Source organism: Ixodes scapularis, unplaced genomic scaffold, assembly GCF_016920785.2.
Source record: "Ixodes scapularis isolate PalLabHiFi unplaced genomic scaffold, ASM1692078v2 PGA_scaffold13__105_contigs__length_92229423, whole genome shotgun sequence".
In the NCBI taxonomy this organism is placed as follows: domain Eukaryota; kingdom Metazoa; phylum Arthropoda; class Arachnida; order Ixodida; family Ixodidae; genus Ixodes; species Ixodes scapularis.
Window position 1 is genome coordinate 7,559,554 of NW_024609839.1, and position 13,551 is coordinate 7,573,104.

A 13,551-nucleotide genomic window follows, 5' to 3' on the forward strand; every position below is an offset into this window, starting at 1 on the left:
GACACTGTGGTCAAGCGAGCCGCGGACACAGTGCCCGCATCGCCCGCCGACCTGAGAGCCAAAGGGGTAATGGCGAGCGGAGTCATCGCCGGTCGGACGAGCTCTCGCCGCTACCCATCGTTGCAGGAATTCGGGGCCGGGGCTCTCGGCAGACGGACGTCCACAGGTTGTGGGGACGCCGACTGTCAGAGCCAGGGGAATCGCTAGCGTGGAGTCGTCGTCGGTCGGACGAGCTCGCGCTGTGACTCGACCCATTGCCCGGAGTCCAATCCAGGACTCCACGACCACACGGCCGTCCACTCTGAGGGCAGGCCCGACTCTCCCCACCGCGATGTCGCTGTTCCCCCGAAATCGGGGAGACGCGCGGAGGAGTGCGAGAGAGTGGGTCAGCATGGTGACGTAGTCTCTCCGACACGATACGGAGCGACCGGGCTCGAAGTCAGACGGCTTCGCCCGGAACGGCCTCGGCTTACGCCTTCTCGGGGGAGGGAAACCAGTGGCTCCCACAAGGTACAAACTGCTCTAAAGCAGGTAAAAGACTGGGAAATCAGGACGGTGCGGACACCGTGTTTTGCGCTTTTCGCAAGGTGACTGATGCTTTTGCGAGGTATGCGGAATATGCAAACGATTTTGTTATGCCCGTCGTTCGCGTCTCCAGAAAAACGAATAAGATTATCTACAAATTTAGGCGCAATCACAAGCCAAGATTTACGATAACAGTGCGTTCGCTTCGGTGGTCCGTGTAGTGGTATTATATTCTGCTCTCTGCAACACCGCGTCATGACGAAGAGCTGGAACGGTCACGGTCTGTGCTTGGCTACCGGTTGACAGAAACCCGCATCGCTCGCATTGGCACCGAGTGCACTTGGGCTGTTGATGCTCAAGCCTTTCATACGCGACTTGTTGCCAGCTGATCCTGCTGCTCGACGGTGAGGAAGCGGCGAGAGTGACCTCTGAAGTAAATGTAAACCCTCGTTCATCCAGTTATCCAGTGTCAAAGTGTGGAAGATGTCCAACGTGTACTGAGAGCGGGAACTACGAGCGTTTTGCCTTGCTTTTATAACCGAAATCAGAGTAGCGAGATAATTGCCTTGCGTACTCCAACATGACGGAAGCAATAAGTTTCAACAGGTCGAGTACGTCACTGCGGATGTAGGCGAGACGGTGCATACTGTTTAAACGCTTGCAGTATCCACGAGTGCTACCAGAAAAACGACGTCAACAGAGAAGGAGCTCGCGATTCAGCATAATGCAGTGCCACGGGCCCGTGAATTTTTAATGTCGCTATAAAAAAAAAAAAAAAAAAAAAAAAACGCATCAGCGCCACACCAGTGATCGCGAATAACACCGGTCACAAACTCCCAAGCCTCACCGCTCCACTCGACACCAACACGACATACGACAACAATCTGCATCAAAACGCCCCAAAAGTGCAGGCGTCTGCTCCCGTACGCGTACTACAACTAGCGGAAGTGAAGTGTTCTGCGGATGTCCTTCACAATAATATATATAAAAAATGCTTTGCGCAAGTATAATTTTCATTGATTATTGAATACGTACTGATAAAATCCCAATCATTTGTTTTTCCATCTGATTCAAGCTAGTCGGACTGCTCATAACACTGGTCGAGCATGAAAATAACAAAAATTTGAACTTTTTCATGGCCTGTTCAAGATTTATCGTTAGTACATCGTTGTTTTTTGCAACGGACTAATTTTACAGATTTTGCCTCCATACTTTTTAAATGGAAACAGTTCTTACATACGGCTGTCCATTGTGCCGTGTTTTGTGTCTTCTATAAATCTATAACGGTCAGCGACCAAAGAGCTCACCCGCACATGTCAAGCTTATATACGCCGCGGGGAGAGTACGATGTTATACTCCGTTTCACCTTATATTGTACCGCAGAGAAGGCTAGAAGCGCGAGCTCATAGCGTTGGGAGCTGCTCTTAACGCTCGAGAGCTTGTGCCGCCGAGATGTGCCCCAGAGCAAGGAGTTCACGCTTGTAGCCTTTCCTGCGGTACATCATAAGGTGAAACAGAGTTTAGTAGGAAGTGTCGGGCGTAGTGTCGGAGTTTTGTTTGTGTATGTGTCGCTGCTGTGTACTACGTGGTGCTCGTGTTGTCTGTAATGTATGTAGAGTTGCAGTCTACTCGTGATAGTTCCCAGCGTATTAACAGACTCCTGCTTTTTTTTTCATTGGTTGCTAGAAAGCTCACTAGGTGGCGCAAGTTACCGCCCGATTCCAAGTAGTTTGCTTGAGTTATTTATGCATGTAAATTCGGTATCCGTTTTTTTTTTGTCTAGCGGTTTTGTTGTAGCTGTCGACGCCACCGAGCGCCGACGACGCACGTACGTACCTTTGCACGTAGCTACGTCCGTCGCTTGGAGACTGTTAACTGTGCATAAAAGACAACGAACGAGAACAAATGCGTCCTGTGTGCTTTCAGTTCGGCTGAAAGGCGTGGCTCGCTGGGCTCGTCTCTCGCCTGTTCTCGGCTGCTGGCCGCCATGTTTCATAAGGAACACGTTGAACCGTGCTTCTCGGAAGGCAAACACGGTGTAGCGTGTTAAGTTTGCACGGCACCTTGTGTGTAGGCGAATAACACAGATAGCTGCGTGTAAAACGATCACGTTTCGACGTGTCCGCTATGGGACAACGGTTTACACGTCTGGGCGTGTTATTTTTACTAACAGTGTACGATGATACTTCATGATGATCTTGGCGCGACTGGTTTAGAACGATTTTCTGGAAGTTTAGGAGAATTAAATGGACCAAGATGGCTATTTCCATGGCAACGTAGACAGATTAGCCGATCGCCTGGCGAGGTTTTGGTCGTCTGTATGTTAATATCTGTTTCTGTCCGGATACCAGGTAGGGAAAGCAATGTCACTACGTTCTCAGGATGCAGTGACTTTAAAGCGGTACTCCGGCGATTTTTTTATGTTCGCTAATTTGCCTCAAAATTGGCTCAACACACCGATAGACATATGGCTCTACGAGTTCCCCGAGTATTGTGAGAAAAAAAAAATCGCGAAGTTATTGAATTTTTGAATTTCGTTTTCAACGTGTTTCTCAAACCGGAAGCCCCTACTGGCAACATTGAAGTGTGACGACAGAAATAGTATAAAGTGGGCAGTAAGCCACGTTCCCAACTGATTACAAGACGTTTGATGGTGGGAAAATAATGTTTGGTAACTGATTCACTTAGAAGCACGCAAAAAACCCTCGACATACTCTGTTTAAGACTACATGCACGACCTGAAAGTCTGTACCATGTGTGACGTCCCCTTTAAGGGCAGCCAGCGGAGAGCACGTGACATGCGGTGCAATCATGAAGTAACCTGTCTCAGTTCTCGCAGAGCTGCAGTTGAGGCTGACGTCAAGGCAATTGAAAAAAGGGCATCTGGCCACCGTCATAACTCTGCTCGTGCAGACAAGTGCGTGCAATTACATACTTGCCAAAGCTACTTTCACGCGCACGCTAGACATGCTTGCGTACATGGGGCATCAGCGATACTATTGTTCTAAGCTAGACGCACATCGTCTCTACCTGTCAATGTTCCTAGACGGGCATTACAAACGAGGCTTTAGCGAAATCTCCCAGGTACCAATTCCTAGCCGTTTAATTCGTTTTAAAAATTTTTTTCCCGTCTTTTTTCAACGAGAGGTTAGGGTGTCCGATGTCATACTGCTCCCAGGAACACGTATCGACCAAGAAATAGGCGCCGATATTTTGTTGTATTATCCCTTTTAGATGGCAGCGGGTGTGCCAGATGGCTAGCACACCCGCTGCATCAATGCTAGATGGCAGCGAGTGAGAAACCCACCGTGCACAGCGTGCATGGTGGGTTTCTCACTGCGATATACGAAACGGATTTAAGGGAAAGACAATTTGAATTGTAAATAAATAATTTGTTGCAGCAAATTATTTATTTACAATTCAAATTGTCTTTTCCTTAAATGCGTTTCGTATATCGCTATTTGTCCCATGGGACAAATAGCGTGACCTATCGCGATCTCATTGCCCCTATGTCCAGTGAGTTTTGTTTCGCGCTTCATCACGAGAACTCTGTTGATAAATAGAGGTCCGGAACTATAACCACAACTTAATCAACTTTCAAGTGCAAGCTCTATTGTAGTCATCGTCAGGCAGCTTTACCATCTGTATACATTCATACCATCATCACCCTAGTATTTTGCATCACTGCAGAGCTCTTAGGTACGAACCTCTGGCCTTTCTGTGGTGTCGCGGCTGTAAAGGTCCGAAGTAATAATAATAATATGAATTATGCTTAGTATTATTGATCCTTGGTGTTTCAATAGGTAAAGAAAGGACTATGGCCTCCATTTAAATAATACACACCACAAACAGGGGACGCCACAACGGAAGTGCGGTATGAGCGTCTTTGATAATAAATTTCAAAATTCGGAGGTGGTATTTTGTATTGAATTAGACTATTGAATAAAGACTATTGACACCGTTTAAAGAACACACATCACAGACACGCGACAGCACAACGCAAGAACGGTATAAGCGTCTCTGATGATTAATTTAAAGAAACGGGAGGGGATATTTTGTCTGGAGACACGAGGCCATCAGGCGGCTTTCATCTTTTCTGGTCAATGACAGCCAGGTTGGAGCGGTCAGATTGCCCGGAGCCCGCCTCTTCGTACAGGTACTTGAGGCCGGAAGCGTAGTAGAGGAGGACCAGATTAAGGCCCTTGAGCCGCTGCTCGGACTTGGCTAACCCGGCGTTGAACTCTGCGGCGGCGGAGGCCGTCTTGGCGGCTGCCGCTTGGCTCTGCAGACTCTCTTTCTTCTGCTGTTCGGTTTCGAAGACTACCTTCACCTTTTGATACTGCGGGAAAAAGAACGCCGAAATACCAGATTAGTTGGGCGTTGCTCTTTCGTGTTAATTCAACCCTTGCAACCGGTTGTGGCCGGTTGCGACGAAGGAACACACTTGCGTCGCTTTTCGGGGGAGCATATCTCATCTGCATATATGTTATTTTTTCCTCGCGTGCCTGACATAAATCTGCCAACGTTATAACTGATAATTTCTCATAAAGTTAGTCTCGTCAATGCTGCGAATTCTTCGAGTTTGTAGTTATACGCACACGATAGGTGTTCCAGAGATGGCGACAGTGTGCCGTTGCGTCCTCTTGTCTTTGACGGGCGGTTGAGAAACGGCTGCGCTGGCAGTCGATGAAACTCAAATGTGTGATTCAGCCCACGAGGAACGACGCTGGCACACTGGCGGCATCTGTCAGTGGGCCAGTTCCTGGAACACATCCCGTCTGCGCATATCGACGGAGTGAAGTTTTTTGGTTATTTGCGAGGCCAAATGTCGCTTACATCATTGCCGATAATTTTGGAAGCGGAAGGGGAAAGTATGATGCGTAACTCAGGAAACAAGATTTAGGCAAAAAGTGGCGCTAGTGCTTTTTTATGTCTTGTCGTCAGGAATTGTGGCACAGTGAATCGAATGTGTGGGCCGTCCCACTGCTCATACACGCTAGAAAAGAGATGGGCACGCGTGGGGCATGTCTTACATGCTTGCAACATGTCTGCAGACTGAATGTTGTACGAGGAAAAGAGACAGACACGCGGACATGTATTAGCAGTGTGACTCTAGGCAGCGCTTGAAGCGAAAGGTCCTCACGACACGTCGGACGCGGTCCATGCGCTGCTGCTCATCCAGGTCTGCGTGCAGCAGCTTGGCCTGCTCCCCGGCGACGGCGTACATGCGCAGGCCGAAGCCCTTGCTGGCCAGGCTCTTCAGCACGCTCTCCAGCTGACCCGCATGTTCGGTCAGCTCCAGCTCCTTGAAGAACTCGCGGTCGCCCTGCGCGACATCCGCGATCAAGACCGTTGGAAAACCACCCTCCCTCCCGGGATGCAAACGGCAGCGAGGTCCTTTATTTGTATTACCTCCAGGGCACGCTGGTACAAGTTATTTATGGGAACGCGGGCCAAATCAATCCTGACAAACCTACGCGCCGAAATACATCGATGCCGTAGTGCTCTGTGCCAGAAGGCACATAAAGAAAAGTTATTCGTCTTCAGTATATTTGAGTATTTAATTAATTTTAGTAATTAAATTTTTAGGTTTTAGCTTTAAAGGTACGGTTTCAAAATGAAACTTTATAGGGATCATCTAAAACTACGAAATTCCCCCGCGTTAGAATGTTACCAATCACACGCTGCATTTTATCGGGTTCTGATGTAATCATACTTTTGGACTCGTTTCTAGGGTTTGGTTATTTTACCGGAGCGCATCTCCAACCCAGCATCCCCGCTCCCCTTGGCCAAAACTTCACAAAAGTAAACGTGGGTTGTATTACAGAGAGATCCCCACTGCTTAATCGGGGTCAGGTAGTTTATGGACCTCGTTTGCAATACGAGCTGCCAGGAGATGTCGAAAGTGTTGATCGTCTCAAAAGTTTCCGCCTTTCAGTTCGCATTCCTCCTCGCCACGCGAAAACGCAGCGCATGCCTACTTACGACGAATCTCCGAAACAGGCTTCCGCCATTGAATTGCGAACGGTTCCCGTGGTTGGAAACGGACATTGTCTTCAAATTAGGGTCTCTATGGCATGTTCTTAGATGTCCCGATCCTGGCGGTTGATAGAGTTTCCACAAAAGGTACGACTGAACGCAAAAGGCGTCGCGGCGTCCCAACTCCCGACTGCTGAGGCTTCAGTGGACAGCCAAGCTGGAAAGCGAGCTGCAACAGACCAGGCGTCCGGAGCATGCCATCGCCAGGATCGGGACGGGCGACTACAGTTCTTGACGTCAGCCGGCGGAACTTGATAACCGCGTTTGAGGACGCGGGAAACGGTCGGAGATGCCTTCGAGGAACCTTTACTTTCTTCTCCAGGTTCACGAGCAAAGTAACTTTCATCAGCATGCTTGCGCTGTTAAAAACAACTTTTCAATGACCCTCGAACAGGACTATATAGGGTGTTCCAAGCGGATGTCCGCCGTAGAAACCAGCGCCGGCAGAATCGGAAACTACATAAAGAAAGCTCGAATTTTCATTGAGTGTGCGCTGAGAAGGTAAGTTTAACCGTGTGAAGTTTCAAGGCTTAGCTCTCTTCCTGTAAAACAACAAGAGCGAGCAACTTGGCAAAGCCAAGGTTGGGCGCGTGCGCAGACGACCGAGTTAGCATCCGCTACTGCACCGGCAAGTGAATACTATTTTTTAATAAAAAAATAAATGAAACTACTGCACCGGCAAGTGAACACTTTTGAGTAAGATAACATCATGATTGACGAATTAAGGGTTCATGCTAACCATTCTTCACCGTTCCAGTATAAACACAAGAAGACATGGATTAAGAATAGTGCAAGCTTAACTCTGATTTCTTGTATCATCTCCTTCCTTCCAAGGGTTCACCTGTAACTATTAAGAACAAAACCACCAAACATTAAAAAAACAACGATTGACCAAGTACATATTTGTTGACTAGATTAATTCTCTCAAACTAGAAGCACGTTACAAAGCAATAGGTTAATTAAGGGTACTCCGAATCTGTGCTGAGTCATTTCTGCCGTCGTATGTCAGGTCAAGGCCCTTCAGGTAGAGGTTGCAGCTTTCAAACAACAGTTTTTGCACTCTATGTCCCTTAAGCCTGTTCCTACTTTTGGTATGGACAGTGCCGAACTCCGACCACCTTCGTTCGCACGCAGCGGTGCATGGTGGAACTGGAAGTAGGCGACAGGCAATTGGAGTCAGGGGCTCAGATGCACACAGCCCTTGCCATTACGTGGATAGTGAGATATGCTTCGCCGAATCGTCAAGTTCCATTCTTGATCATGCACTTCACAGGGTTCTGTATTCTACGAAATTGAACGGCACTTTTCTCGCATCAAGACCTATCCTTCCTGCCACTTCTGTGATGTAATCATAGCATGGCATTCATCTTCTTTCCTCAAGCCCCTTCATCTGTACTTCGGGTCAAGCAAACTTGCTGCCGCATGCGCTGGACGACAAACGAAGTTATGTCACACGCATGATTTCTGATACTCTTTCCTTTATGTTGGTAGTTAAGGCAGAATCTGGAAGGGCTTTTCGACTTGTCTTGTTACATTCAAGAAGATCTCATGAATATCTGACAGAAGAGCAGCGTCTGACTGAGCCTCATAAATATCGTGGCCAACTGGCTTCGACACGCGGAAACCGCCCTGCATATCTCGCCAAAAGTCCTACTCGTCTTACACCGTTGTTCCTTTTTTTTCTACTCGCTTCAAGTTCAGTGACGAAAACGATTTTTCGTTAAGTTTTATTGTTCTCCACAAGGCCCCAGTGACCTCAAGATGCCCGCCCAGCGAGTTTTAGCTGGTAACTTAGGTGCCAATACTTGAAAGAATAAAACATCAAGGATGGGGACGGAAACAGGACCTCTTTCAAAGAGGTCCTGTTTCCGCCCTCGTCCTCGGTGTTTTATTCTTTCAAGTATTCGTACTTATTCACCAACACGCTCGTTTTCAATTAATACTGACATAGGTGTTGTTTGATTTCCAGCATCGCACTCTTCTTGCTTCTTTGCAAAGTGGGCCGCAACCAGGTGACCAGGGTTCTTTACGCAACCAGGGTTCTTTACGTACTTAAATACAGACTTGGACTTCGAATGAAATTCCTGCCATGTCACTATCTTCAAAAAGTCGAAAAACAGCAAGTTTATTACACAAGAAATCTATCCCATAGTAGTCCTCTGAAGAAAGTTTTGACCTAGGATTGTTCATGCGGCCTTCGTGTTATTTGCGTTTTCTGTAACCAGGGCAAAACGGTTCCTGTTCCAAGTTTTTTTTAATAATCTTCGATGTCTCTTTTTTTATGTATTCTCCGGTGTGCCTGTAATATCCCGTCTCTACGGCGTTGTAGAGTATCGGCTTTGACGTAATCACCACGAAGTTCAACATGCCTCGTACGTTCGTCCAGTCGTCCGTGAGTATGGCGACCCTAAGTGCGGAGTTGATTTTGTCTTCTACCTATATCATTACTCGGGCGTACTCCGCCTCCAATAGCCGACCACCTAACGAGTGCCTTGAGGGCCGTGCATATACGGGCCCTCTAGTATCTATTTTCGGTGACTAACAAAGACGTTCCACTAGAATATACCACTCCCGCGAGTGCCCTGATCAAGCTTTCATTGGCATTCCTATGTAATTCTGTCAACAAAGGCTTGCATGAAAGTATGCTGGTTGATAGGACCATCAGTTTCTCTTCGAAAGTTTGCAATTTAGTTTTCTTGCGGTGGACGTTCTGACCGCACAACCTCCACGGAAGTGCTTCTCTTTGAGGGATACATGATTCCGTATTCCGATCCTGCCGATTTGGCTGATGCTGCAGCAGTTTGAATGTCCAGAGGTCACATGAGACAACTTGCCAGGCAATGCCTCAAACATGCAAATTCGTACTTGGCACAACAAAATCTACACAATACTGGCCATTTACCATTGTTGAGCACATCGAAGTTAGCCCAAATATTTGAACGGTGTCTCACCGTGTAAGCGGTAAGTTCACACACATCCAAGTAAACGCCGCTCCCAAGTTCTGAAAACTTAGCACCTCGCGCACAAGTGCTCGTAAAGCTAAAGCGATCTACCGGCGGATTGACTTGTATTCTTTTAGAGTTACACTTTGGATAGAGTCTCTCCTGCTGACAGGTGCCAGATGAGTAGCGAAAAATCCTCTAAGTTGACAAAAGTTCGCGTTAACGCTAAAAATATTATTATTGTAACACTAAACCCCAAGAATTCTTAAAAAAACAAACAAAGAAATAAGCAAACAAACAAACAACCTCTTGCCGTTATTGGCCTTTTTTGCTCTCTTTTATGTTATACCTGGATTATTCCTGTTCAGACAATTTTTCAAATGATTCCAAACCTTCCAGGAAAAACTTGTTTTTCTCGTAGTTTTTTCGCGGCCTTAAAAATTTCCGGAATGGTCATCACTAGCTACAGCTGCTCCCAGTAGAAAATTCGAATATCAAATTCTGTCACGTTGCACGCTCGCTCACCCCGAAAAAGAAGCGAAGATTTTGTATTGTCTTCTGTTTTGTATTCTCGGATGGTAAGTTTAGCAGCTTGTCTGGCCCGCTCAGCCTCCTTTCTGCGCTCCTAACGCTGGCCTTGAGCCTGTCGTCTTGCACGCGCAACTTGACGCCTACATTTAGTTTCACGCATGCAACACAATTGCCTAGCAATTTGTCATGCATTTGTTTTTGCTCCCACTTTTTACCCCCCAGGAAGAGCCTTTAAGTTTCACAGAATAAAACTGACGTGCTCAGTGCACATTCGGTGAAAGTTTAGGCTTTTTATGTGCAGGCGCCGATGTTTTCGGCTCGTTGTCGCTCGTGGTTGTTTTTTGGCTCATGTTGTTCGAATGAATTAAGTACGCCATTTGTTTTAACGACACGATCGCGTTCTCTGGGCGTACCTTTACTGCGATTTGTGTTACTAAAACGACAAAAATCGATGTAAAAGAGAAAGCGTATACGTCTCTCGCGTGTGAGCGTATTCTTATGACGTCACACAGACAAATCACGTGACTCGACTGGATACGAAGTGGCCAGGTGCTTCCGGTTTTTAAAATCCCTGTTTAGTAATTTACTTTAAGGATTACGGTTCTATGTGGAGCGCAAGTTCGTCTGCTTCTTCCACAGGGGTTGCGAGTATGTCAGAACGCCGAGTGCTCTTATTGGCTGATTGAAAAAAATAGCGGGTAGATCTCGAGGCATCTAACATTGAGGTCTACCCACTATCCTTTCAATCAAAGCCAATCAGAGCTCGGAATCAGTTTGACGTCACCGCAACTCCTGTGCATGAAGCAGACGACTTGCTCTCCGCATTTAGTTCTACTTCCAGCGTGTCAGACTAAATAAATTAGAGGTTTCAGAGGGATTTTTTTTTCGATCAGAGGCGCGACTTTGTTGTTGGTCAAAATGGGTTTGGCAGCTTAAAGAACGCTCACAACACGATCTCGTGATTCGTTTCACGACGTTCTTAATGGCGAATGCCCCAGTCCCACAGGCTGCGGCATAACATGCTTGGGACTTGCTGAGCTCTGTCTTTCTTAAAGTTGAAGACAACATTTATTTAGACTGAATAAAATTTTGTTCGTAAAAGAACAAAACCAAAAATTGAACTGGCTGCCCACCGAAAAACGACGAAATGTACATAACGCACAGATCATGGTGTCTGAGCGTTTCTTGACCAAAACATACACGACAAAAAAAAAAAAGCATTGAATCACATTTTGTTTTAATTGTCACGCTGGTTTAGTCAACATCACTCGAGATAATCGAAGCTTGTAAACAGTTTGCTCCGCTACGGTGCCTGGAACGCGTCTTTGACGGGTGTGTATGTAGCGTCCTTTTCGGACCACGCATCGGAACTGGTCCCGGAATGGCAACCAAGGACGTCCCAAAAGCCGGAGTGTCATGCTGTCGGATGTCGCGATCCTGGCGGTTGGTCGTAGACGTGCCGGCAAAAAGAACGAGCGAATTCGGGTGTCGCTGTCGTCACGGCGTGCCAACTCCTGGTTACCGAAGCTTCCGTGGACTGTCAAACTGGAGCGATCAGACATCTGCCGCATCCACCCCCATTTCTGCGACACCGCCAGGATCGCTGCTGGCGACAGAGTGACACTTTTATGACGCCATCAAACATAAATTGGAGGAGCACGTTTTTTTTTTTTTTTTTGGGGGGGGGGGGGGGGCGCGATAAATAGACTATCTGGAGACGTGATCCAGGCAGCTGTACCTCCACCTTACATCATATCCCACTCGGAAGGTGTCAATTCAGAAATCGGGGGGCCGAGCGTCCTTCGACGTATTATGAGGCCCAGCCGATCAATGACGCGGCATTCGTGTCTCATTGGTGTGTGCCCTCGGTCTCCCTGTGCTCACGTCTCAACGCTTTGGTCACGGACGAAGTGAGGGATGTGGAGAGGACCTTTATGTTTCCAGCGCGAGCTTCCTACCTTTCGACAACGCTTCTGCATCTCGTGCCCCTCGAGCGAGTGCACGCAGCCAAAACACTGTGTAAGGCGTTCAACGCGTGCTGGAGAAAGACACACCGCTCTGGTTCTGTTTCTGGTCATAGTGCACGAGGTTTTGATTATTCTAGGCGGTGTTAGTTGAGCGGGTCGTTTACCGTATTCTGGTCGATGAGCGGCGAAGCTGTTGGCGAGTGATCCTTCGAAGACGCCGGTCGTTTTCTGGCTAGGTCATCTTTGCTCGCCGTCTTTATAATCTCAGCTGCAAGCTTTTGTACCACCGTGTCCGCCTGGAAGAAACAACTCTTATTTGTGTCAAGTTAGTGGGCTTCGCATATGTTATCAGTTTCTTAGACTGGTCGTAGAAACTAACAGAATGTTAAATGCAATTGCACACTCTAATAAATCCAGGGCGTCTACTTTCCCGCGTGCCAATACTTTAAGGCGGAAAAGAAGGCCAAAGACATTGCTGTATTTAGACCAGTCTGCACTGTGGTAATCCAGGGAGCGAGCCACCTCCTTCTTGCAGAGGAGTTCGGTGACGTCACAACGAGTCTGAGTTCTTATTGGCTTTGCTGGCAATGATTGTGGGTAGACCTCAATGCAAGATGCCTTAAGGTCTACCCGCTATTTATTTTGATGAGCCAATAAGAGCTTGGCGTTCTGACATCACTGCGACCCCTCTGCAAGAAGCAGACGAACTTGCGCTTCGATTAAGTTTCAGCATCCGCTACAAATCATACGTTGTTTTTTGTTCTATTAGCAGCCTCTTAATTTGCTGCGTCCGTGCATTTTAGCGATTAACTTTCTCTTTCCGAAACATTAGTCGCTCCACAATTCTTAAAGATATACATTCTTTACGGGAATCAAACTGATGTTTAAAGCATATTCAAACAAAAACCGGAATGAATATAGACACCACAACCGGCTGAGACATCTTTTAATATTTTTACAAAGAACGTAGTCTGGCGTTGTGTGATAAATCTGTTCGTCGGCTTAGGCTGAGTTAGCAGTTAGAGTACCGCTTCAGTGCTATTGGCGGGGATTATAAAAGCCGCTTTTTCCTGATAATGAACCTTCTTGTTGTTTGTTGGAGTTCCCAAACGCACGTCTTTGTGTATTGCTTGGAACGTAGGAATCATGATGTCAGAAGTGGCGTCCAGGCTGAGGAACCACGGCTACCGGACGTCGGACAAACCATGAAACAAGGACATTGCATTCCCACTCGGCAGAGTCAGCCGTCGCGCAACTCTACACTTACGTCACCAAGAACTACCTCAAGTAAGATGGCTTCATTCCAAATTTTTCTATCCCAAGCATTCAGCTTTGCAGCGTTTACTTGAATACCAGCTGAACGTTCTAAAGCCGTCACAGCTTTGCTGCACTAAAGACTGGTGCTCGTGAATGAAACGATTTACTCGGTTCCGTATGGCATCTGGAGTGGACGCGAAGTCGGAAGCAAGTCAAGCCGGCGGGTTTATCTACCTAATGTTTCCGCAACCAGAGGCGAGCTTTAACACTTTCAAGCCTGAGCCGGCGGA

At 47.2% G+C, this 13,551-nt stretch overlaps 1 protein-coding gene across 1 annotated transcript; it reads right to left on the reverse strand.

Moving 5' to 3' along the window:
• Positions 1 to 4,572: 4,572 nt before the first annotated feature.
• LOC121046824 lies at positions 4,573 to 13,152 on the reverse strand. Its single transcript, XM_042289760.1, has 4 exons — positions 13,033 to 13,152; positions 12,169 to 12,300; positions 5,669 to 5,851; positions 4,573 to 4,864 (listed from the first exon to the last, which is right to left on the reverse strand). The coding sequence occupies exons 1-4, from the start codon at positions 13,150 to 13,152 to the stop codon at positions 4,613 to 4,615; spliced, it is 687 nt and encodes a 228-aa protein (XP_042145694.1). The 3' UTR covers positions 4,573 to 4,612.
• Between the last annotated feature and the right edge of the window lie 399 nt (positions 13,153 to 13,551).